Source organism: Sander lucioperca, chromosome 3, assembly GCF_008315115.2.
Source record: "Sander lucioperca isolate FBNREF2018 chromosome 3, SLUC_FBN_1.2, whole genome shotgun sequence".
Lineage (NCBI taxonomy): Eukaryota > Metazoa > Chordata > Actinopteri > Perciformes > Percidae > Sander > Sander lucioperca.
Window position 1 is genome coordinate 44,820,371 of NC_050175.1, and position 27,862 is coordinate 44,848,232.

The 27,862-nt window shown below is 40.9% G+C and overlaps 2 protein-coding genes across 11 annotated transcripts in view; one reads left to right on the forward strand and one right to left on the reverse strand.

Annotated features, from left to right (window-relative positions):
- The window catches only part of dpy19l3 (dpy-19 like C-mannosyltransferase 3), a 616,246-nt gene that overhangs the window by 570,714 nt on the left and 17,670 nt on the right, over positions 1 to 27,862 (forward strand). The window lies entirely within an intron of this gene.
- The window catches only part of mtss1lb (MTSS I-BAR domain containing 2b), a 106,996-nt gene continuing 100,651 nt past the window's right edge, over positions 21,518 to 27,862 (reverse strand). For 8 of the 9 annotated variants that reach the window (XR_004896935.1, XR_004896933.1, XR_004896931.1 and 5 more), the window contains 2 exons: positions 25,532 to 26,602; positions 21,518 to 25,496 (listed from right to left, as the gene is read on the reverse strand). Coding sequence is in view for 1 of the 9 variants with exons in the window: in XM_031290659.2 (XP_031146519.1) it covers positions 25,725 to 26,602 (878 nt within the window). In the remaining 8 variants the exon portion in view is untranslated. Of the gene's footprint in view, positions 26,603 to 27,862 lie in introns of all 9 variants that reach the window. The other variant, XM_031290659.2, reaches the window with a different exon arrangement.

Genomic DNA, 27,862 nt, shown 5'->3' on the forward strand with positions numbered 1-27,862 from the left:
AGTTCATTGCCATTTTGTTTGCTCTGACAATCATTTTCATCAATTTATGCCAACATGGTCCATTAGTCTGCATTTCCATTTTCCTCCTCTGAGCAGCCTGGCACTGTGTGGTCGGCAATGGGCACAGCATCACGGACAACTCAGCACACAAGCTGCCGGGCAGGCATAGTCGGGGACTTTATTGATATGCTAATGCTATCGTTCATTAGCTGTCTTTAGTTAGAGAGTGTGCTGCTGTAGGCTCCTGGATAACTGCAGCCTCCAACACCAGACCACGTAACAGACAAGAGACACACCGTTCGAGTCTGTTTGATGAATATATGTAGATGAAAAGCCAAGGTGGAAGAGGAGGGCAAGGATCTGGGGTAAAAGATGACAAATGAAAAATTTAAAAGAATGAGGAGGGAATAAGAAAAACAGTGCATCATTTTGTGAGGGAATAGACTAAAACACAATTATCTTCAGTAAAAAGAAAACACAACCACACAGCTTGATCGGTTGCAGAGCAAATTTATTTTTTTTGTGCATATTAACCAGGGCCACGTTATTTGATTTCCGAAACCCGTGGTTCTCGACCACACTCTCAAACATGGTTAGTATTTTGTACTGATGTATAACCTTTCCTTGCACTCATTTGGCATTGCATTATTGACTGCCTGTCTAGTCTTATCAACCAAAGTTTGTAAATGTAAATAAGTGCAAAGGAATGGAAATATTTTCCAGGTGCCAACAAGTGATTTTAAGTTTTTGCCCTGACTTTGATCCCAACCAGATTGACGCTGGAGTGGAAAATCTGGGCACAGCCCAGTGCTGCACATTAGTGAGTGCGAGTCAAGATAGACAATTTGCTTCCACAAAATGTTGACTACTGCAAAAACTCTAATAAGCTATAGTTGTAGCCACCACACCTTCGAACACCAAGGCTACAATAGAGTCTTACCCAGAGTAAAAGTATACAGATAGTGATGCATAACCCAAACATGTGTGTCAAGAGTTTGGTGGTGATTTTAGGCGTGGCTAACATTATTATCAGGGGGCCCAAAGGCAAAAACGACCACTGGGCCCCCACTACAACCCAATTTCTCCCCCTCTCTGTGTGTTGTATGTTAGTATGCAGGCTGCCCAACAACCTTCAAGAGCCCATTACACATAGCAAACAAAGCATGACCAGCTTCATTATATTTTGCATTGAGCAATGCCCAGGTTTGCTGTGTGTTAAATTAGCAAATAGTAATTTGATTAAACATACATTTAATGAGGTCTAGTCCCTGTAGCTTTGTTGTTTTCCCGCCTTTGTGATTGTCTGGCCCCCCCTGATGTGTTTCACCTGTTCCTCGTTACCACTCTCCTTTCCTTGTGTGTATGTGTTCTTTTGTTTTACTGTCAAATTGTCTGTGTTTGTTCCTGGCTCCTTAGTGTGTCTTCCTAATGTGACGTTTCTTTCAGTGTTTTGTCTTTCCAGTGTTTCTGGGTTTTCTTTTGTTGGCTGCCTGTTTTTGGATTCAGCTATGTTTTATTAAAGCTCACTTTTTGTTCAGTCAATCTGCCTACTGGGTCTCCTGCATTTGTGTTCTTCTTTTGAACTCATGAACCGTGACATAATATTGTGTGAATAAAGTTAAAATCTTTAGGATTTCAGTCCTGGTTTATTTGGCGGCACCTGTGGTGTGCAGTTAAAAACTACAGCAAACACTCCTTAAGCAGCGTCTTTTTTTGTATCTGTTTACAGCAAAACAAACTCACATTGTTTTAATGAAGAAGTCAGTTTCCAGCCTTTTTCTATCATGCCATGAGCAACAGTGATCTGATTTCATGCTGCACATGTCACTAGTTTTTTTTCCATACAATGGCAAGGCAGTAAAGTGGTTTATCTTTGTGAGGAGTTGGAAGTTTCATAACAGTCTGCAATTAATTCTGATCGCTAACATAAATGGACTGTCTTTCAAGACACATTTTTGATGAAGAGTTGCTGTCAACGTCAGCGACTGACAGCTTCACAATAAAAGCCTGTGTTTCAGCAGTTGAATGCTTTTAATGTTGACTAGCAAAAGTAGGAAATGTTCGCTGTAGGAGAATGAACATTAAACAGTGAGGCTGTTAACCGAGGTTTTCCTCATTGGCACCAAATCCACTTTATCTGAAACCAACCGTTTTTCTCTCACTATTGATAACTCCTCCTTTTCACCCTCCCCCAAGGTTAAGAGTCTGGGTGTCATCCTTGACAGCACACTATCCTTTCAACCCCACATCAATAACATTACCCAGTCTGCCTACTTCCATCTACGAAACATCAATCGCCTTCGCCCCTCCCTTACCCCCCACACTGCCGCCATCCTTGTCCACAGTCTCGTCACTTCCCGTCTGGATTACTGTAACTCTCTCCTCTTCAGCCTCCCTCACAAATCCCTCCATAAACTTCAACTGGTCCAGAATTCAGCTGCCCGCATCATAACTCGAACCCCCTCCACCCATCACATCACTCCTGTCCTCCAACAGCTCCACTGGCTCCCGGTCCAGTTCCGTATCCAATTCAAAGTCCTCCTGTTTACATTCAAGGCCATCCATAACCTCGCCCCCCCATATTTGTCTGATCTTCTCCAGGTTCCCACTCCCTCCCGCTCCCTCAGATCATCTTCCTCCATACACCTGTCTGTCCCCTCCGCCCGTCTCACCACCATGGGGAGCAGAGCATTCAGCTACTCTGCTCCCCGTCTCTGGAATTCATTACCACCCCAACTCAGAAACATCGATTCATTCCCCCATTTCAAATTGCATCTCAAAACACATCTGTTTAAAACTGCCTATTCAACTTGATGTCAATTGCTGTGCCTCTTTCTGTTGTTTTATTCTTTATTTTTATTTTTTTGCTGCTTTTAAATGTCTTATGTATCCCTGTACGGTGTCCTTGAGTGCCGAGAAAGGCTCCTTTAAATAAAATGTATTATTATTATTATTATTATTATTAATGAAATACAATTTCAAACAGTAACGCTGGATTACATTATGCACCGTTTCCTGTGAACAAATCAAGGCAATTTGAATCTTGTGGTAAAATGGCGAACTCCTTACCAACTCATGAAATACCAGCTCATCTCTACACGTTGTAGTCTATGTACATTTTCCGTCACTCGGGTGTTATTTTTTCCCCACCCGCTTTGCAAGTCCCATCCTAATATGCTGTGATGGGCTGGTACTACTGTGCTTTGATGGGCCAGCCACACTGGACAAACCTGGCCACTGGTGGTCGCTCAGCGTCACGTTGCATGTTGATAACCCTTTGATAACACCCCTTGGAAATCAAAAATGAACTGAGAGGTTCTAGACTAATTCACATTTGTCATATGGTCTGGCTATGTCAAGCTAGGGGACTCCACCACTATCAATGAAAAGTACCATAGAGAGGCGATTACATAATGTAAATTCATTGAATGGCTATTGGTGAAAAATATAATATGTATCAATAGTATCAAACACTTGGTTCATTTTCATGATAGTCTCAATGATTATAACTTAAATATAGTTCTTTGCAATTTCCGTTGCTCTGTCCATAATTTTTAATTATGCCAAAATGGTACTCACTAAGTTAATTACTTGGAACCGTAACATTGCTATATAGGTCCTACACGGTAAGACACATTAGGGGTCATGTGATCAGACAGATTGTGAACAAACGCCTACAAGAGATTCAAACTTATCTGGACGAGAAAACAAAGCAGGCTGTTCTCATGAACCATACGTACATATAACTACGAAAAGTTAAGCACTGGAATTCATAAGCATTCCATGTTTTTTTTTGCTGTAGGCACTACAATGGCTGCTGCTGTATAAGAACGCTGTGGACCGCATAAGGAGGAGGTCGGGGTGCATGGGGTGGGTCATAAAACACAGGGCTTTCAAGCCAGGGAGTGGAGTTTCACACAGGAAATGTGTGTTCCTTGGGAGCGCTTTAATCCAAACTCTGATCTTTTTCCAAAACTTAGATAGTCGTTTTGGTGCCCAAACTTAACTATCGTTGCAGCATAAGGCTCACTTTTTGTCGCCTAAACTTAACCGTAATGTAGCTCAAGGTACCCTGTACACGGCTCAAAGCCTCCTATTCTCGGGTAACTCAACTACCAACTGCCACTGATACGACGGAGCTCTGGAGCCGACATCTGTAATTGTCTCAAAGCCCCCTATTTTCGGGTAACTTAACTACCAACTGCTGCTGATACAACGAAGCTCTGTAGCCGGCGTCCAGAGCTCTACGGCAGCTAAACACAGCTAGCAACTACCACTAGGCTAGCAACTGCTGCTCGGCATCACAGAGCCTTGATGCCGCAGTCTGTAGCCGGCGTCACGTGACCGGCTGGCGGCCTAGTTTTCGTACCATATCATACGGACCCGTTCATGAGAACATGCTGAACAAAGACATACATAAAACCCATGTTTTAAATAAACTCTAGTTTTCCTTTAAGATTTAAGTGCAACTGAACTCTACAAAGATATGTTGCGCTGACATAGTGCTGTTGAGGCTGACAAGCTGACCCTGAGATGTCCTTTCAGGGCCACTGTACATGGGACTCATAATTTGAAAGATTCTGTCAAATCTCCAAAATATTCAAGTTCTAGTGTATCAGTGAGCACTAGACAGTTTACATTCTGTAATAATGTATGCATGTTTCTGTTTGTTGTTATCTCTGTGTTACTTTTCACAGACGTACTTTCTCGTATTGTTTTTTGATTTGTCATTCACTCTGTTGTGGACATGCTAGGAGAGCATACAGCACATCATTTACGGAGACAGGTTTTCCTCCATCAAACTTCTCTTCTTTGTTCCTCCTCTCCTGTCCCCACTCTTCCTCAAGGCCACTCGGTATGCAGACGAGAGGCTCTTGATGGTTTTTGCGGTGAGCTGAGGTATTCTGTGGTTCCTGATTTGGCTTTTAGCAGCTTTATAGGGAGGAGCTGCCATTCTACCCTGAAGCCTGACAGCCATGTTAGGATTTGATGGGAGCCACAAAATGCAGAGAAGTCTGACATTTTCCTGTCATCATCTCAGACACCAAAACTCCAGACATCCTTTTCATCTCTAGCAACCTTGCTTTCTTTTCTCTCCACTAATTCTTCCCTTTCTCTTCCTCTCACGCACTCCCTCTAGTCTCGATAATATATACATTTAAACATGAGATCTGCCTGATTCATTGTAAGGTCTCACAGTAGGCCACATATCAGCGTGAACATCAAAACATGTCACTCAGTAGCCTTGTGGCTCCATGATTAGAATTTTATGTCATCACAAGCAGAACTATCACTCATTATTTTCCTCCTTTCTCTCCTTAGCTTTATTCTTTCTTTGTCTGTCCACGTTTTTTAATAAAAGGTCTTGCATGGATGTATTAAGAGGTTGGTGTCTCTGGTGTTTAACAGTTGATATGCATCACAGTATCTGCCAAAAAATTAACATTAGTAAGATGATTGTCACAGATGGCAAGAAAGAAAGAACGGAAGTAAGAAGGGAAAGAAAATAGAAAGAAAACAACAGTTTCTGAAACCTGCCTACATGGTATTGGATAAAGAGAAGCGATTAATTAAAAAATGTATGAATGTCTAGAAGCCAGATTCATACCCAGATCTATCAGATCACACAGTTGATAAAATATACATCTGCATGATTTCTTTTGGTATTTTCTCATTTAAGGGCAATAAAGTTTATTTATACAGCACTTATCAAAAATGGTGTTGCAAAAAAAAAAGAAAAGCTGCAGAAACAGTTAGAATACAGGACTTAGACAGAAAAGAGTAATACAAAGTTTAATTTAAGACCAGTAATGAACGTATTAAAGGGCCAGTGGCTTATGTTCAGCCTGAAAACGGTTAAGGGTACTGTACTGGAGGTACTGTAATGTGTGTTGGTGGTGATATGGCTAAAAGGTGCACGACCAAATTTAATATCTGCATCTGCACTGTCCTTCCAAGCTTCCCCAACGCTGCCTCAGCCCCCAGCAGTACCAGGTAACATCAATGATTTCTGAGCCATTTTATCTACTGTTCACCACCAAATGTTGTAAATCCATGTTTGCTGTGAAAGCTACCCCTTCCACACAGGTGTTTTCACTCATCTTTTCTGATTAGACTGCTTCCCACCCAATTCCCAGCATAGCTCCACCTAGCTTCCACCTGACTAGAGGTCTCATCAGCGGGTTAATGGAAAGCACCTGCGTGGGTGTGCAGGGCCTTTTACTTAATTACTTCACCTGGCATTGTTTAAAACTTCTAATGAGCTACAAGTGTGTTCCCACTTTGATGTGGTTATTAACAGTGGTGTAAACTAAGTAGCTTATTTCAAGTAATGTCCTTAAATGCAATTTTAAAGTAGGCCTAATTGTACTTTATTTTGGTATTTTGACTTGCTACTGCGTCTACTTGAGAAATATTGTTGACTTTGTACTCCTACATTTACTATGTATGTATTATGTACAATTAACAGTCATGGTTATTAGTTACTTTGCAGATTATAATTTTACTTACACAATATTTAATTAGTTGATTAAATATACATTGTTTTAGATCAAATTCCCTGGCAGTATATGAAGTTGTTAAAAATTCTCCACCTTGACCAACTAAAACATTAAAGTGATGCCCATATGGTAACACAGCAATACATCTGATCCAATAATATATTTAATAATACTCACAGGGGCCATTCTGCTGTATAATGAGTATTTTTACTTTTGACACTTTAAGTCCATTTTGCTAATAATACCCTGTACTTTGTTAGGTACAATTTTGAAGGCAATGCATTTAGTTGTAATGGATTATTTTTATAGCATACAGTATATATTTTATAGTTTATACGTAAAAGTAGGATATATATTGCATATACAGTCGATAGTAGTGAAGGTGTCCCAGGGGGGATGGGGGCGTGGGATTTCCCCCACTCTGGTCTATATGTCCCTGCTTCTGTTGGATTATTTTCATCCCCGTGTGGACCACATGTATCCCCTCCATCATAGTTATTAATGTTATTTCACCAATAGACTATACTGTATATACCTTTTGAATTTTATAAATAAGTATTTTGACAGAGCTGGCCGAGTAGCGCTATCCATGGTACTGAAAGCGGGATTTATCCCTGGCAAACCTTTTGTTTTGTTGTGTATGATCACATTCCCTATGTGTCCGTATGAGGAAAGGACAAGGCAAGAGAGTATTGCACTACTTGATGAATTAAATATATATATGAATATTCCTACACAAACAGTGGTAGTTCAAGTTCCAACATTTTTCATTAATCGTGATAATCAGTATCGTGATTTATTTTCCTAAATAACCCCCCCTCTGATTTTTTCACAAATTGCACCCTTGGTGTTCCATAAATTGTGTCCACCTGTTGTAAAATTGATTTTTACCTTGGTGTTTTGATGCTTTTACTTTAAGGGCGAGATTTCCAAGCCAGGAGTTAGTTTGTTTCATGTCGCATGTACATTTTAAAAGCCAGTAACCCCTATACTGCCCTACAAAGCCAAAACGCAGTAACTACACATTTTGTCAAAATTGAGTTATGACTTGAAATAGGCTTTGTGACAAATGTTCTGTCTTGTGACAAAGTCTCCTGGTTTAATTGTGTTCCGTTTCAGAGAAACAAGAGTGTCAAAATTGCAGTAACTACAAAATCCAAGCTCATACAAAGGCAAACCGCAGTAACTGCGATACTGAACATCAGTTACTGCGTTCTGGTTTTGTATTAGCTTGGATTTAGCAGTTACTGCATTCTGGTTTTGTATTAGCTTGGATTTAGCAGTTACTGCGTTCTGGCTTTGTTTCCCCAGCTTTGACACTGCAGATATTGCAATCTGACTTTGTAGCCAGATCGTTCTTGCGCTGCACAAGCTATTGAAAATAATGGTTTCAGAGTGCAATACCATTGCAAGATCCTATCTGTAGGGACCTTTATACCGAAGATTTTGTACTGATCATAACGGTCCCTAACACAGAACCAACAAACCTACCAGGTAGCCTACTGAGAAATGCTATGGCTCATTTTCATGGTAAAATTATGTTTAAACTCGCATTAAAATGCCAATCCAGAGACATGTAAGGAAGATAGCAAAATATGAACACACAGCCTGGCAAATGACCGCTTTATCAATGAACTGTTACCATGGCTAGTTAGCCGCTAGCAAATTAAAGACATTAGCCAACCTGCTCACTTGAAGGCAATATCCACTCCGACAATGTTATGATAATCCTCGTATGATCATGTTGATGTTTCTTGCGTCATTCATTTCTTGATCTGTTCATGCATCAGGCAGCTAATCCAATTTTAGTGAAAACGGTTATGGTTCAAAAGTCAAAAGGTGGCTCCAGTCAAGTTAGTTACAGTTAGCTAAAGTTAGCTGCACCCAGGAAAGTGGACTAGCAGCCGGGCTCGCAGGAAGAGCGTTTTAATTAGCTGTCAAATTCCGACTGACTAACTATCCTCAATACTGTTACATATGTGTGTGTTAGGTAATGAATTCTGTGTGGTGTTTTGCAAATAATGTTTTATGAAATTGAAAACTGAGTCGAAGGCTGAGAATTAATGCATGGTTTTGCGGATTTGGTATTGTGATGTTTGAGTGAAAGGTTTCAGATGAAATTGTGTGACATGTTAAGATTTTGTGTGTGTAAGCAGTTGAAAAAAAAACTGTAAATTGCATTAATTTTTAATTACTTTTTCAAAACATCCTTGATCTGTAATTAATTACTTTAAAACAAAAATTCCAAAGCCAAACACTGATGAAAGAATGAAGCATTGCAATAAAATATATATCTGAATTTTGAGGGTTACTAGCATTCACAACTTGCAAACATCAATAAATACAACAAAAAACTATATTAAAACCAATCAAAATGTGGTAATAAACACATTTAGATTGCAGATACTGCACTTTGCCTTTGCAATAGTGTTTTAGCTGTTTAAGGTTATCCCAAGGCAGAGTGCAGTATCTGCATTTTTGGGGTCAAAGGTCACATCAGTGGTCATGTTTTTTATCTACAAAAAATACTTCCTAACAAGGCATCATATGAATGTATTACCACTAATCTACCCACAACATGTTTGGCTGGCCACGGTGAAAACTTTAAAGGCATTTTTCTCAGTTTCAGTGTTAGCGTAGTTACTGCGTTTTGGCTTTGTAGGGCAGTATAGCATTATTCATGTCTTTTCTTTCAGTTTCTTCCTTGTGTGTTGTGACAAATACAGGGACACCTTGAAACCTTTTTGATCTTCAAAGAGACTAAATGGACATCACACACCTACTGCACTGCTCTTGCCATTTAGAGAACAATGAGGTGTGTGCGAAAGAAGCACGAGGCGTTTATTTACAGTATATTCATATTTCACAGACTGTGCCCTTCAAAGTCCAAAATCAAAGAAGAAAATCATGTGAATAACTAAATGCAGAATCGAAGGAAAAAATAAAGAAATTAACACACAAGCTACATTTACATACATTTTTAAGAAGATCTCTCTGCCTTGATTTGAAAGTAGCAACTGGCACTGGAGTGTCAGTGGAGATGCAGTTTGTTACAACTAAACGCTTGAATATCTTTTTTTATTTTCACATGTACAAGTGTGTGTGTGTGTGTGTGTGTGTGTGTGTGTGTGTGTGTGTGTGTGTGTGGTTATGGTTACGGTAAACAGATGTTTAAAGTGAATGCTAATTGTGTTACCTTCAATATGCTGCCTATTCCAGTGTTAGGGGCGTAATATGTCATACATACACACTATGTTCACATAGTAATTAAATAGAATTCAGACTGTGGACTGAATATTTACACTGTATTTAAAGCCATGTAAAATACACACACACTTTCCTTCGTAGCCTAAATAGCAGAGTCAGTCCCGGCGTTATGGGCGGGCTTTAGGGGGCCGGGCCCGCCCCCAGAGTCTGCTGTGCCCGCCCTGGACGGACTAGCCCTTTTTTAACTGACAAGCTTGATTGGTTTGTCAAAACTGATGCGGTTCAAATGGAAATTGACATGCAGCCTGCCTGCATGTCAGGAAGCTATCGGGAATTTGTATGAGAGAATAGGTAGCTTAATGTAAACTAAAGAGATAATTTAGGCTATGGATATACGGCGTTTCCTTAATGTTAATCAACGAGCTCCAAGGTTGGTGGAAGAAAGTGACAAAGACGGCAAAAGTACAGGGAGTAACGTTAATTCTGAAGTTGTCACTACCGAAGCTAGCATTAGCCACGGTGCTGCTAGCCGACACTGTAACCCAAAGCAAGGGTCTTCATCACAGGCGGCAGAACCAGGGGATCTCGGCGTTGAGGAACCAAATCAAATTGTCCTGAAAACTTTTCCTGCACGCTTGTTCTCAGGCAAAAAAAGAACTTTCAACAGCGCCTGGTATGGTAGCAGACGCTGGCTGGAATACTCCATCCAGGCAGACGCTGCATTTTGCTACCCATGCAGAAAGTTCAGAGCGCCCTCCTCTGCTGTAGACTCAACCTTTACGCTAAGTGGATTTTGCGATTGGAAGCATGCAGTCGAGACTGGGAAAGGACTCAACAAACATGCATCATCAAAAGAACACCAGCTCTGTGAAGCTATGTGGAGAGATAAGGAGAGACGTGTTCAGACGGGTACAGAAATTGCTACGTTGGTAAATACAGAACAGTTGCAACGTAATAGATACTACCTGTCAGCCATCATTGATGCCATTGAATTCCTTACAGTAAACCAGCTACCTTTTAGAGGGGACAATGATGGTTTTGATAGTATGTCTGGAGATGGCTGTGGCCTATTTTTGTCCTTGTTTGAATACACTTTAAGGAAAGATCCTGCCTTGGCCAGAATAGCACAGTCTATTCCACACAACGCTAGATACACTAGCCATGACATTCAGAACAACATCATAGACATTATGAGTACTATGGTCACAGAGCAGATTGTGAAAGAGGTTGGCGAGTCGTTTTACACTATAAAAGTGGATGGAACTAGAGACTCTACAGGAACAGAAAATATTTCCATAATTGTGCGTTTTGTCAATGACCTGTACGAGCCAACTAAGCGTCTTCTGACCATTTCCACGACTGACAAGGGGGATGCAGCTACATTGACTGACACAATTATTGAGGAATTAACGAAAGCAGGACTGAGTCCCCAAAAAATCATCAGTCAGGTGTATGACGGCGCCTCCCTGATGTCGGGCAAACACGGAGGAGTGCAGAAACTTCTGCAACAGAAACTGCACAGATACATACCATATGTCCACTGTTTCAATCATCAACTTCATTTGGTGGTCATTCATGCTTTGACAACTGAGCAAGCCTTTTTGGATTTTTTCACAATGTGCAACATGCTCTACAAGTTCTGCAGAAAACCTACAGTCTCCCTTCTCTATAAGGGACAGACCCTGAAGCGACTCTTAGATCAACGCTGGACTGGTCATCTTGGCACGGTCTCCGTTATTTTAAGATCATTTGATGACCTTGCCACCCTTTTGCGCGAAGTCAACAGCGCCACAGCCTATCCCAAAGACGTGCGAGTTGAAGCAACAGGTTTACTGCAGGCCATGTCTGAACCAAGTTTCAGATTCATCGCTGAGATGGCGCACAAAATCTTGTCATATCTCGCCCCCCCTAACACAATGCTACAGGCAGAGGACATGGATCTGTTTACAGGTTTGCAACTTGTAAATTCAGCATGTACATGTGTTGAAAATCTGCGCTCTGAGACAGAATTCATGGCACTCTTCCAGTGCTGCAAGGATGCAACAGAGGAGCCCGCACCAAAGAGACAGCGCACACCAAACACATCCTTTGCTATGTATGTAGTTGAGGAAAGAATTACACATGAACATCCGAACAACGAAACCGAGCTGCGCAGGCTGTATTTCAGTTGTATTGATGCAGTTTGTGGGGAAATGAAGGAGCGTTTTGGGGAGCGCAACTGTGTGCTAATGGATGCGCTCAAATCTCTCGACCCGGAGGATTCTACTTTTTTGGATGTGTCCAAAGTGAAACCTTTACTGGACCTTTCTAATACAGCCATTGTGGAGTCGGAATATACAGTGGCTCGCCGGTTCCTAAGTGAGCAAATGAAGGTCTCGTCCCCACCTGACGGGGGTAAATGGACAATGAAAAAAGTTCTAAAACACTTCCACAAACCTCTCGAAGCAATGCCGAGCGTGATGACAGCGCTGAAACACGCTTTGACTTTTGGTGCAAGCACTGCACTCTGTGAGAACTCTTTTTCCACACTAAAGAACATTCTTACAGATCATCGTCTCAGCATGCTTCATCGAAGAAAGGCCAATTTAATTAAGTTGGCATTTGAAAAGGACTTAACAAAGAAATTCAGGGAGGAGTGGAAGGACAGCCTTTTGAGAAGATTTCACTCTGCAGCAAAGCGTCGTCTGCCGCTCTACTAACGGTGAGCTTGTATTGTATGCTGGCTCCCTGTAGCCCATGTTAGAGGCTGAGAGACAGTAAAACAAACAGCCTAAAAAACAGCCAAAATGTAATAAAAATGTAACGTTAATACTTGTGATTAAGATGCTTAATGATTGCCAACATTATTCTCCCTGTTTTTATTTGTATCGCCATGTTGTCCATGATTTAGGCTAATTGTATGTTCAGTGTACATACTGCACAGTTAAAATTAAGTCGCTCTGCTGTTATGCCATGTTGTACATGATTTAGGCTAACGCAATTAACCCTATTTGTATATGCTGTATAGGCCTATGGTGGTTGTGCGCAATAGTTGTATGTTTAGTGTACATACTGCGCAGTGAAAATTAAGTCACTCTGCTGTTATGCTGTTTCAATACCAAATAAAATCTGTTAAACGTGTAGACCTGTATGCATTCATTCAATGCTCATTTGCAAGATAATTAAGATAATGTTACATGATGAGATTTATTTAATTTGTGCCCCCCCAAAAATAATGGCATGCCCGTCCGTGAATTTGTGTCTGGAGCCGGGTCTGAGCAGAGTACATATGAAAATACAAAGATATTGAACAACATTGCTTATTTGTGACCATCACATAGCGACAGTAATCATAATTAGCAAGGAACCATGTTTCACTTACTTCTCAAACATACAAGAACTTTCCTCCTCCGGCTCCGTCTGTCAACAACACGCTCACTTCTGTTGGCACTCATTTCCGTTGTCGCTTATGTATTTGTGTTGTAGCTTTTGCGTTTGTGTTGTAGCTTTTGCGTTTGTGTTGTAACTTTTGCGTTTGTGTTGTAGCTTTTGTGTTAGTGTTGTAGCTTTTCTGTTTGTGTTGTAGCTTTTGCGTTTGTGTTGTAGCTTTTACTTTTGTGTTGTAGCTTTTCTGTTTGTGTTGTAGCTTTTGCGTTTGTTTTGTAGCTTTTACTTTTGTGTTGTAGCTTTTACTTTTGTGTTGTAGCTTTTCTGTTTGTGTTGTAACTTTTGCGTTTGTGTTGTAGCTTTCGCGTTTGTGTTGTAGCTTTTGCGTTTGTGTTGTAGCTTTTCTGTTTGTGTTGTAGCTTTTGCGTTTGTGTTGTAGCTTTTACTTTTGTGTTGTAGCTTTTACTTTTGTGTTGTAGCTTTTCTGTTTGTGTTGTAGCATTTGCGTTTGTGTTGTAGCTTTTGCGTTTGTGTTGTAGCTTTTGCGTTTGTGTTGTAGCTTTTGTATTTGTGTTGAACCGTCTCTGCCACCGTAGATAACCGAGGAAGATCACATTGTAAAAGCAACTGTGAGATGTATTTTTGCTCTAAACCGGAGGGTAAAGGAGCAGCACTATTTTAAAATCAGTTCAGTGACGCACTGAGAGCACGACTGGAGGGTTGTGTTCAGCTTTCACGAGCTGTCGCTTTCTAACAGGCTTTTTTTTATTTTGGGGGGGAAGAACTGAGAAGCAGAAGACGAAACTTTCTGGAGATAAAGGCATGAATATCTTTTCAAGGACTTATTTAAATGTTCAACCTTATCTCTATCAATCAAGTCGAGCCGTGCCTTTGCTTGACACGCTGCCAGTCTCTAGATATTGAAACTGTAATTGTTTTAAAATAAGATATGTAATGTAGAAAAATATTAATAGTATGGCTCTTTTATTTTTCTTTTGTTTGTTTTAGTTTTGGGATGATGACATCATACTTGTTCGTACATATTCAGTGTTGGTTGGTTTTTTATCTTACCCCTCTACTTTGAACCCCATCTTTAAACTCCACCTTCATTTTGATGATAGTTGTAAAGTTCTGTGCCTATCTTGCACGTGCGGTGACAAAATCTATCCACAGACAGACACCTGGAAAGTACTCAAAACTGCCTCTGTGGTAGTTCCCGATACAGCAGGTGTCTCCAGGACCCCATTTTGCCATGATGACACACACACACACACACACACACACACTCAATGTAGACAGCAGCACCGCAGCAAAGCTGTTAGCGTGGAAACCACAGCGTGCGAGCCGCAGCAGTTTCAGCGAGGTAGCCTTCATGCAATGCTTATGCGGGCAATGTGGACTAGGCATTAGAGTCATCAGCATATAGGGTCAGTGTTCAACTTTTGATTTTTTTTTGGTCCGTTACTTTCACAGGACAGATGAAGACATGAAAGTGGAGAGAGAGGGGGAATGACATGCAGTAAAGGGCCACAGGTCGGAGTCAAACCAGCGGCCGCTGGGTCGAGGAGCAAACCTCTATATATGTGCGCCTGCTCTACCAACTGAGCTAACCCAGCCATACAGTGTTCAACTTCATCTATTTGCAACAATTGTATCCACAAAAGTACGTAAAGGTTAAATTAAAAGGGATCCGGGAACTGCATATGCTTACATACACTTTGTCTGTGTGTTGCTTTTCTTTTAACAAACCACAACAATAAGTGAGTGCTTTCAGAATGATATTTAGCAGCTCGCTGCTAGTGCTGAGCCACACCATTTAAACATTTAATTAAAGTACCAACATGAGAAGTACAGAGAGGCAGAGACTGACTCCCACTCATTTCTCTGTACCGTTAGCATACACACACACACACACACACACACACACACACACAAAAGACATTACATCAGGCTTAAAAGTCTCAAGCTGCTGCGAGTTTGAATGAAGCGTGTCTCCCTCAGATTAATTGTGGCCCACTTATTTTTAATTAAAGTTTCTTTTGTGTGGTTCAATACCGGTAACTTGGGAGTAAGTGTTAAGTAAAAGACGTCTGTCCTTGCTCAGTGTGGTTTAATCAAGACAGGCTGACATGTTGCCATTCAGTTAACCAATAGACTTTTCACTGATTCTCAGTACTGTACAGTATTAAAGATAATTACATTTTTTCCAAAGTTTTACTATGGTACTATGCTGGAAAATAGAGTTATTGGCTCTTTAACTCATTTTGTATAGAGGAGGTTTTTTTTTTTGTCTTTTTACATTACCCATCTAGTTCTGTGTTCACACTGTAAGCTCACAAATAAATGAAAGTGTATCCTGGCTGCTTGTCTGACTCCTTCTTGTACAGCTCAGGTGTCTGACATGAAAATGGCCTGTACGAATATAAGGAGCATGTATCATCACTGCTCCATCTGCTTTAAGACTGGCTGCTGCATGCAAGGTAAAGGTCTTGGGCGCCCCCTACCAGCACACAATACAACACATGTAACTTTTGCTCACTCTCTCCTTATTTCCACCTCCGATAGTACTCTACAACTCTTTGTCATGGGCAATGACCTGGAAAAAAGTCAACTGCCCGGCACTGCACACTCAGCATTCACTTAGGGAATCTGTAACGCCCACTAAGGTGTGAGCAGGTTTCTTTATTCTTGTCATGCTAATCACTCTCTGTATAAATGGTTACTTCCAAAGAATAATTCAACTTTTTTCCAGCACTCTGTGTCTGTTATCACAATTCTCTGAGCGACACATGCAAGTTGGAGCAGTGCTTGGTCTATTTAAAAAAAATAAACAGCACAACAGCTAAAATAGTATGCTAAACTGTGTTTCTGAAAACATTTGATGTGAGAAATATGCATTATGGTACCAGAATCTTGATTCATATTTGATCAGCACTGCCACGTTTGACTGTTTGATCGCAGTTTCGTGAGCCTGGTGCGTTGCGCTGGACGGTGAATGCCAGTTACGTCCAGTAACTACGTACAAGCATGACGCTCCTCTGTCAGTCATGGTCTTAAACCAACCCCGTGTGAGATAAATGGTTGTGATTGGTTCGTCCAGGTTCTGGACTCCTTTAAATGGGAGCGGTGCCAGGTGGCAGATTTCTCTGGTTTACTGGCTAAGCTGTTCTCAAAATACTGAAATAAAAGAAATGTGCTGGGATTGCCTCCACATGGCTCTCACAGACGGTTGCCCATGAAATACCTAGGTTTTTTTCAGGGTCACACAAAAAAATTGAGACAAGTAAAAAAAAGAACAGTATTTGGAGTGCAGAACTGTTTTCCCCATATTTCCTATCTTGATGATCATCTTGTGACCCCTCAGAATTAGGGGTCCTGATCCCCAGGGTGGGAGCCACTAGTCTACACTTTTATTCAGATTACGTCACCTGCGAACAAGACAGCCAATTGTAATTGCCGTATTTTAATATTTTGTTAAGTTTACAAAAATGAGTTGATGCTCTATTAATGTATCAAGTTACAGAGATGAAAATACCTGCATTCAAACTGAGTTATGGATTGTTGCATCAGTACAGTTAATTTTGTCAAACTTGGAGAACCCACAGTGCAGACCATTGTGAGCTGCAGAATGATACCTTGTCAATATTTTTTATTCTGAAAAGAATGGTCCGGTCCCTTAAAGATCAAGATATATTGCAATAATTAGACATTTATTTTGCCAAATAAGTTGTAAGGATACAGTATTTGCTTTTTATTGATACATGGATATTCAAAAGGTTCACCATTCATGGGTTAAGGTGGAAGATTGTATTTGTTAAAGAATATTCTGAAAAGATAGCTGCAATGTTCCCTGATGTATTCATGGTCATTTGAATTTGTCTTGTACGTTTCTGTATCATCTAAATGTAAATATTGTGAGTAATGTGGAGAGGAGTTGTGTGATAACTTTAATATGGATGGGCATCCATTACAGATTGCCTACGTATCTGATCTGATACGTCATACTAAATCAGTCACAGCAATTTTAAAATCCCAAATTAGTAAGAAATAAAGCAATGAATGCCTTTCTAAATATAGTATTGATTTGATTTGTTTTGCATTGGTGATCATCACTGACTCAGTCATATTGAGCCATGTCTTTATTTACTGCTACAACATTAAAAACATTGTGTAAAGTGTCTTGATGTATTTACAAAATGTGATTTAAGTCAATATTGTTACAGCTATCCTGTTATGTCATCACTTCCTCACACATTTCATCACACAGTACCTTCACTGTAAAAGTAGCACTGTCCCGTTGTTAATATTTCTTAGGTTCATTGACTACAGTTAGCCTCTCTGAACCCTAGTGACCATTAGAAGGTATAGGGACAATTCAATGACCCATATTCATTCACTTCTCTCAGCGCACAGTATCTACTGAACTGTGCGAGTTGGCACAGGACCTTTTCCCTCGTTTCTTTCTCTATTAATAAGACCCGCTTCACACAGCAGCGCACAGTTTAAGTACAACTTTTATTAATACTGGAATCATCACAGTGCGTTTTGTTACATTAGCAGTGACTAAAGTTAACAAAAAAGGGTCAATTTTACAAAAAGGAAGACAGAAAAGAAAACCCTATCATCAGCGACAGAGGCTAAACAACCGTAGAAATCAACTCACAATAAATTAAAGAAGAAGAGCAGAAGGAAAAGGAAAAGGAGAGAAAGACAAGACCACAGTGCCTGCAGGGCGACGCGGGAGGGGAGAGAGGAGCAAAAGATCGGTTTGTACAGAAAACATAAAGCAGGTGTTGTCGCAATGTTATCCTTTGAACAAAAAATAGCCCCATAGAAATGATAGCAACGCCTCAATGGCGAGTTGTGCAGAGATTTCATTGTAGAGTTCATTTGGAGGCTGCAGAGGAAGAAGAAGAGACAGAGAGCGAGCGAGCAAGCGAGCGACACTACTGAGAGTATTGACAGTAAGACATTCAGTTCAGTCACAGCGGTAGTGGCACCAGGATGCCAATTTGGCCACTCTGTTCTGCATGGCTATATGACAGGAAGTTGCGACATGTTTCATCATTTCATCCCCTGGGGGACTTTAGCGGACCATCACGTACCTTCCGAGAATCTACCTTAGTCATTCTTGCTTCAGATGAGTGTTAGTAAGTGTGTGTGTGTGTGTGTGTGTGTGTGTGTGTGTGTGTGTGTGTGTGTGTGTGTGTGGTAGGTTTCTTCAGTATTAGACAGCAGGAAGGATTGACAGATTGTGTGTGGGACGTGGGAGGGAGGAACAGTTGGGTTCTTAACTAAGTGCCCTTGTGCAACACACACATTCATGCACACATACATAAAGCACACATTCAATATAACCTGGGCAGATGGCTGAAGGAGTGGATTGCGCGTACATGTACATACATGCAAATTTACAATACATCGCATCATAAATACAACACCATCCATCCTTCGAATGGCCATCACAGGGTCATTCTGATTTCAATAAGTCAGACAGATCTTTAGCATGTTCGTTTCAACTATTTCAAATGGGTGACATTTTCAAATCTTATTGAAGACATACAGTAAGTTTTCAGTGTATACATATGTCAAGGGATCCAAAGTTATGAGGAGAAGCATTCCACACCACAAATAAGGCTGTTCTCCACATTTCCTGTGTGCATGCTGCGAGCAAATGCTCACAGTGGAAGTCGGCCAATTTCCTATAAATCTGAGTAACCAGGGAAACTCAGCGGAGGTGCGGACAGCAAACACATTTACTGGCTGAGAGAAGTGCCATAGCTGAATGTTCATCAACCATCAACAGGAAGCTTGAGCTTCTGTTTTACCCTATTTGTAATTCCATCATGTCACATCTGGCAACATGTTGACTGGGGCGGCTTAAACCCCTTTTTGATCTCTGTAACATGAAATGACGTAAAATTCTACAGAAGGAATGGCTCAAACAGTGGTTGGAGAATGGCTGTTTACAGTAATGTGGCTGAGAACAGTGGAACCAAAAGCTGCCTACATGGGTTGTTAAGTTCCTGAAATTTCCCCGTTGAAAACGTACATTTTAATAGTGATTTGGTAATGTAGTTTTGAAATAAGACTTTGACATTATAATCTTGGTTTTAATGTCTACTTAAAGTAAGACAAAATAACACATTTCCCTCTTACTAATGAAAAGTTAAATGCGTGGGCGATAAAACAAACCTTTGCTAAGTTCGATATATTTTTTGCCGCGACAGTCTTGTTTAGTCTTGTTTTACCAATATTTAATGGCAGCTACATTTAGCAGCTTTAAATATATGTTGCTATTATACTGACATTGTTAAGCCAGTTGTTTGACTTGACAATTTACTTATTGTGCTAATGTTCCATTACATTTTAGCATTTAGCATTATGCTATAATCGTCACTTGTGGCCATAGTGGCAGTTTTTCAACACAAATTGCCTAGTCTCCCTTTGAGTGGATTTTTACTTTAGCCAGCTTAGCTCAATTTAAAAGAAGTGGGCCCATTAATTCTCTATCGATTAAGATACTAACCATGTGCTTTACACACCAGCAGATTTCTTGTGATAGAAATGTGGGTAAGAAAGTCCCACTGCATGTTGAATTGCTGCTCACACTTGCATCCTTAGGTTTCTTTGACAGAAGCTCACCAAGAAACCATCAAAATAATATAAAATGCCTGTGAGATGATGCCAGAAAGATGTCTTAAAAAGCCTAAAAAAAGAATTCATTAAAGTGTAATCCAGCACTAAGATGGAGTGTCAGACATCCAGCTGCTTGCCTTGAAATCAGCACATGTTATCATGTACAGTGGGGAGAAGTTTATCCTAGCTAATGCTTCCAGCCCTCCTTTGAACAACACACCCAAGGCCCATATTGATACCAGTGGTTAGCCATTACCACAGACACACACACACACACACACACACACACACACACACACACACACACACAAACACACACTTGAACCGTGGCACACATGCATACCGACATACATATACATACATGGGGAGGGAAGGGGAGGCGGACATAGAGGGAAACAGAGCTGAGCTCATATTAACTGTGGTGTAAATAAAGACTTCATCACAATTATTGTTCATTAGCTTTGATGGGCTGCGAGGCACAGAGAGACTGAACACAGCCGATGGGACTCTTATCATGACAAGCGTTGTTTTCTGACTTGTCAGCTAGATGGCATCCCTGGGTGTACTGTCCCAGGGGATGGAGGTTAGAAAAGTGGAAGATCATAGAGAGGGAAACGAAGAGAGGGATACATTGGTTTAAAAAAAGTCTCCATATTGTACACCTCCAGGCTTTCCAGGCAACAGTGCTGTTGAGTGTTCACGTCTCAATCCCAGTGTACTGTGGTCCCACCATCTCAGTAAACTAACCCCCAAGTTTTTAATTTAATGTTGTAGTTTTTAATGTTGTTTTAATGGAACTGCTCAACATTTTTGGAAAAATTAGATTTTTATTTGCTAGTTTGTTTTCTTTCTTCCTTCTGTCTTGTCACTGGGTGGTAGGCAAAAGAGCACAGACTCCAGAAAGTCACTGCACCTGGCCAAGAAGTAATCCAGCAGATTACCCCTGATAAAACCACAACCTACATTTTGGGTTTTGAGTGGGTTAAACAAATAAAATATTGCATGTACATTAGTTAACTTTAAAAATGAATTATTTAACTTTGGACAAAGCCAGCCTAGATGGTTCCCTGTGCTTCCAGTTGTTATGCTAAGCTAAGCTAACCAGCTCCTGGCAGCTGTTTTCCAAAAATTGAAACAATTCCTTTAACATTTGACAGTCTGTGTGAACTCTTATTAGTCATAGGTACCTACCTACTTCTCAACAGCGTCGTAGTCTGTCGAGCTAGCTAAATGTAAAAAGACCCACAGACTTTTTCTGAGGTCATTATTTTAAATTTGAATCAAGTGTGCATTCTGTATGTACCTGCCAGTAACATGAAAGAAATGTACCGTGCTCCATGTTTGTACTAATCTACATGTTGTCTAGCTCGCACGCTAGCCTTGCTAGGCAACAACAGAGCTAATAGCAAAAGAAATTGAAATGCAGTAATGTCACTGAAAGTTCACATGGGGTATTTTCAACCTTTTGACACAATATAATTATGAAACTGTTTTAAAATGTTACATTTTACAGTGCTAGTTCCTTTTGGACATGCTGTACAGTAGCTAGCACTGTCTCGTTTTCTCAGTTGAGGAAGAAGGGATGGTTTTGTGTGTATATCTTATGATGACGTGTGTGTGTATGTGTGTGTGTGTTTGTGTGTGTGTGTGTGTGTACGCACGCATGCCTGCACGCATGTAAATCTGTGTCTATATGTATGTTCCTACAGAGTGTCCTATTTTCATTGTAGCCCGTGCTTTGCCCACGTGCCGGTAGGCCTATTTCTACCCACATACACATACACTCAAAAAAAGAAATGGGCATATTGACACATCTGTAGCAGAGTAGTTATTTCAGCTTGTTCAGACAGTTAGTTCAGTACACAGTTAATTCACCATGTTAAAAAAGACATTATTGTTTAGTTAGATAACTTGTTGTGCTGTTAACGGGGCATTTTAAAGGAAAATAGCAGTACTGTGTCTCACACTCATCCTATAGCCAGTGTGTGCAGTTTGATTTGACTGTCTTGGTCTAATTCAATGTGAGAACCCTACAATTTTAGCGTCCTGGTCTTGTCCTGAGTTGTTGTCCATCATTTGGAATTAAGCAGCATGTCTGTCCTGCAGGGCATTACAAACCCTTTAATCAAGCAACAACTTCCTGTAGGTAACTGGCAGTGAATTCAGTTGTTTCAATTTGCACTAGAATACAGCACATACAAAGCAGTGTCCTTGGACGTACTGGAAAGGGTCTCTTTACTTTTAGATGGGGAACACAAGTATCATAGAGTGGACAGAACAGTGGTATTTTCCTTTAATATACCCACACTGGAACATCATTGTGAATGTACGTACATGCACACTATCTCTGTATTGCTTTCCGACAGTTGTGCAACAAGCACAAAGTTCTGACATTGCAATAGTTCAAGCAAGTCAAACATGTACAGTTCGATGTCCACCTTCACCTCGCGGTACATTCAGAATACGTACGTATATTCATGTACAGTGTGACCTCGACAGGCGGTCCTACACAAACTCTTCAGAATGAACATTTTCTCACCCAAAAATGTTTTCTTTGGGGAGGGGGGATGGAGTCCAAGCCTGCTGCTCTCCCATTCCACCCTCTCACCCTGTCACTTTCAGCTGATACAACACACAGCATCCACATGTGACAACACATATACAGTAGTTCCCCCCAGACAAAAAATAATAAAACATCCCACTTGCCGAAGCACTGTTTCAAAGTTCAACAAAAAAAAGTGTGCTGGCGGAGGGTGACAATGTTTAAAAAATTGCAAGCATTCTCCTCTCTATCTCTTAAAAATGAAATCATCTTAATTTGCTATTTAAACAGCCACAAATATGTTTAAAACAGTGCTCAGAAATAAGTCAATAAAAAAGGGCTTTTTAAGAGCGCTGATATCACCAGCTGTGTTCGGGTCACTGCTAGAAGAACATACAGACATGTTGATGAAGAGTCCACCAGCCAAACAAGGACACACTCACTCTTGGCCCACACATCCTACATCCATATGTTACACAGCATAGTAATTTGTGTCCCAACTGGTGTTTTTTTCTTGTTGTTTTTTTTTGTACATTAATTAAAAGTAAGACTAAATATTCAAACAATTCTGCAGAATGAAAAAAATAATACTGAAACTGAATATTCCATGTAATATTTTCTACCTTTATACCAAATCTGTGCGCCTAAATTCTCATTTGCTATTACAGCACATACAGTTCATAATAGTATGAACAGGCAGTGAAATGCTCATACCACACATTATCTTCCACTCTCTGTTGGCTTCAAACATCTAATTCTAAACCCTTCTTTGTCATCAGCGAGCACATCAAACAGGCTTCACCTTTTCTCACATCTTAACGTCCATAAATAATCCTTTCACACAGCCGTGTGTCCTGAGCTGAACTGGGTTATTTGCACTGAACTGAGCTGAACCATTCTGGGGTAGTGTAGTGTTCACACAAAACTCAGTAAAAGAACCTGATTACTGTGACTGAATACATGCTGGCCTAATGCTTACGTTTCAGGTGACGCCGCTCATTAGTAACCAGTGTTGGGCAAGTTACTTGAAAAATTTAATAAATTACTCATTGCACATTACTCAACAGCAATAGTAGTACATTACTTGTTTCTTTCAGAGAACTCCTATTGTTTTTGTATGGTGTGTATTATAAATGAAAATCGAGATTGTTGTAGTTCATTTTGTAAAGGAGGAAGGTAACTGGAGCCAATCTGAGTTTTTCAGCTATGTTCAAGCTTTCCCATAATGCAAAAATATACCGTATTTATAAGTAAGAATATATTTGCGGATAAGCTGGTGTGCTGATCTCTATTTGCACATGAACTTCAACATGAATACTACTTTGTAATATACATTATTTTAGACATTGGAAATACAGTCCCACAGCATCCAATGTTGAAAACTCCACAATATGTATGCCACACAAATGTATATCCAATGAACATAATCTACATCTGCATATATATTCCATAAATCCACTGTTGTTTAAGTGTTTTTGACCCCAAGTTACAAATAACCATATTTTTTCCCACGCTGTTGCTCCACAATGGCTTGTTGATAGTTTTGGGTTTATCTATCCAGGTTTTCAAATTTCTGCCTTCAACACAATACAATGAATGTGAATGGAATTTCATTTATCATGCTCACAGTATTGAGAAATGGCATTTAAAAAATTCAACACTAATGCATCCCTTTGGTAATCTATTAAATGTGCTGTCAGTTTTTGAGGGACTATCACTACCATAGAAAGTAGTTCTAATTACTTCTAATTAGTTCTAATTACTATTTGCATGGCTACCCAACCAACCCTTTAAAGCCTATTTCCAAAAGTAGTCTGACCTATCGGTGCGGTGTATTTTTTGCATTATGTGTTCAGATACCAGTGCAACCACAACATACAAAGCTTCAGCACTATTCCTAATCCACAGCAGGTGATGGCTTGTAAAACCCTGAAGAGCCCTGATGTCCTATCCATTCTCAGATAAATATGTTGCTCTACTTTCTTATCCCATCTTATTTGACCAATCCTCCAATTCCACCAGTCTTCATCACTTCCTCTTTGTCCCTCCCTGTCTTCTTCTTCTTCTTCTTCTTCATCTTCCAATTAAATAATTTTCTCAGGACACAGCCTTATTGGCAACCGTCTCTCTCACTTTCACTCTCCCTAACATACAGTATGACTACAGCAACACCTAGTGGCTATTGTACATACTCTACCACCTATCAAAGTGCTTTTTTTTCTTCCATTTTTGTAATCCATTTCCTCCACCAGAAAGAGACAGGGACCGGGAGAGAGACACGCCTAATTTAGCATTCCTGATGATTGCCTGAATGTGACATAGGAGAACCTACAATCCTCCTTCTTCTTGGAAACAAGAAAATAAAACACATTTATTGCTCCATTTCTGATTTAACATTTTCTCTCTGGTTCTAGAAAATATATATGAATATATCTATAAGCCTGGATTACTTCTCGTAACTTCTGGTACAGTTGTAACAAGGTAAATGACGTCACGATATAAACAAGATAATACACGTACAACACACAGGAGAAAAGCCCTGCCCTCATTGAGTAACCAGCTGTCCTGCAGCAGAGCTCTACCCACCCCCCTCGCACACACATGCACAATCAATCACGCGCACACACACACACACACACACACAAAATCATATTTCACATTTGCCCACACACAAGAATGCACTCACACACTACACGCACAGAGAGAGAGAGGGAAAGGGGGTATAGCACGGTTCAATGCCAACAATATTTTTTTAAAGACTCTTTTACATTAGGATGAACCAGAGGATCCCTCTGGCTTGTTAGCTCCCCGTGCTAATACCACATCTTCAGTTCAGTGGGCTAATAAGTACAGTATGTTGCTGCTGAGACAGCCTGGGTTCTAATCCAGCTTCACATGGCACTCTGACCCCCCTCTCTCTCTCACCCCCGCAGGGCCCTCCTTCAGTCATCAGTCTTTCCTCTGGATATAGACAGTCGGGTTAGTTGGAGAAGAGGATGGGGAAGGGTGTAAGTTGACAAACAAAACCCAGTCTTTCTCTCTTTCTTTGCCTTTTTTTTTTTAATCATATCTGTTTTTCCTGCAAGTCTTTTCGTCCCTGGGTGGATGTGTACAGAAGACAAACATGCGTCTATCACACACTAGTTATAGTGGCCTGCTAGGAGCCTGTCAATATTCAATATTTCACTTAATTGTCAGCATGAGTTAACATTATTAATGTTATTATTATTATTATTATTATTATTATTATTATTATTATTATTATTGTTATTGTTATATTATATATCATTTACTCTAATGGTGTCTTTAAACGTATTTTCTGTGTATGTTTTCATTCATCTTCTGTTATATTAGAGCTTTAACTACATAGTTAAGTGTTTGTGTATGTACTAGGCGGTTGGGTTGCACCACACCAACACCTGACTCCCTATTGGCTGACAAGTATCATCGTCTTCCTGCTTCTTCTCCCATCACAAGATGCGCGGCGCAGAGCGGTCATTGGAGACGGTCTTGCGAAGGCGGACTCCTCTCCTGATGGTGGTCAACATGTCACCGGACCCTTCTGCCTCCTCTGTGCCTGTCTGAGTGTCGGTGGGGCCAGTTTGCGGCAGGGCTGGGTCATCGGGGAGGGCAGGGAAAGGAAACTGCCCCTCTCCAAGAGCGTGGGCACTGGCTACCAACTCACCGATCTTCTCCACTAGGCTGTGTCGATTTGCCGCGATCATCTGATCCTCCTCTGATCCGGCCCCTGAGCCTGTTCCCATTGCAAGGCCTCCGTGCTGCTGGGCGTAGACCTCTAACGCCGCCCCTGATCCCCAGGCGGTGTTAGGCAGGCTGAGGCGCTTTGGTGATGCCTTGACGTAATCGAGCGCTCCCTGTGCATCCTCGACTCCAGTGAAGAAGACACACTCCTCGCTGCCCACACGCACAGGCACGCCACCCGAGTGCCCTCCACCTGCGAATCCACCACCAGCTGCGCCAGGTGAATGCGAGTCTCCGGGAACAGTGGGTGTCTTGACAGGTACAATGGGTGGTCGGATGGGGATAGGCCCCGCGCTGGACAGTGTGCGCCTCACGCCCGGTTTGGTAGACGGGGTTCGACGGATGGTGGCAGTGCCCGGAGTACCTCCACCTCCACCAGATCCACCAGGTTGAACTCCATGACCCCCGGGACCAAGAACCCCACTGGGTAGGCCGGCTGTGCTGGCTGGCCTCTTGGTCTGGATCATTCGCCGGTAGTTCTGGGCGATGTTAGAGTGGCGAGGAATGGTGGAGGACTTGTCAAACTCTGTCTGACCATCTGGACCTTCAGTGTCACCATTCACTGAGTAGCAGTCATAATCTGAACCTAATGTGGGTAGAAAAGGGGAGAAGTGATTGAGGAGAGAATTGCCATCAAAATGGAAAGAGAGGAAAAAACAATGTCCTATGGTCACATTTTTGGATTAACCAATTAATCAAGTCGTTGAAGATGGACCTCGTAAGTTAAAGTTATTAAGTTCTTTCTTGTTTTCAGCAGCAAATCAACTGTTGGCATTGCTCTTCCAGCAGGTAGCATTTATGATAATTAGTGTTAGCTATTGGGCATTTTGAAATGTTTTATTTGTCTGCTCACTGGACTTCACATCGACAATCTCAAACCATGCTGGTATCTCAAGTTATGCACAACCCCCTGACCCACAGTGCCACTCAGTCCATACACACACACACACACACACACACACACACAAACACACACACACACACACACACACACACACACACAGTGGCAGGACCCTGCATGGCGATCATTATTACTGCAAGATGGCCAGTGGAAAAGATGCATGATAAGATGACTCGGTGTGATGAGATTGGGTGCTTCATGCTTCAAACTGACTTTTTGCTCTACACTGGTATAGCTCTAAAAGCATTTAACATCCTTGTGTCAACGCTGGAAGGGTAGCAATGCATTTACAATATCTGTGGAAGATCAAGTTATCATAACACTTATATCACAGTGCATGGCTAGCAAGATAATCTCATATTGGATTGACAAACTGAAGGAAGTTTTGCGACCTCTAATTCTGTGGCTCCCAAAAAGAAACTATAAGGGGAACCATGCCTGAAGCATTTGAGAAGAACTTTCCTCATACAACATGTAGTATACAGACTGCAGTGAGAGCCTTTTACAAAAAAAATACCTTGATTCAAGAGGAGAATCATACAGCCATTGTTATTAACATAACACAGTGCGATACCTGGTAGCTGTTGCCCCATGTGGACTAATCATTTAATCAGGTTCATCTCTGCTGCATATTGAGCGATGCAGTGATAAATTCATAACCATGGACTCAGGAATGTTAGACTACTGAATGCCTGGGGATTAGGTTATGGCAGATTGAGGCTTTAACATAAAAGATTTGCTGTTTGAGAGAAAGGTAATGGCCTCTTTCACAAAAAAACTGACAGCTAACTGAGGAACAGGGGACATGCACTAGACAAATTGCACATTTAGGAATTTATGTTGAAAGAGCAATTACACATTTGGAACTTTGCAAAGGTTTGGAAGGTTTCAGAGATGTCATTCTGATTCTCATATTGTATGGCACACATTTATGGCCGTGCCCCA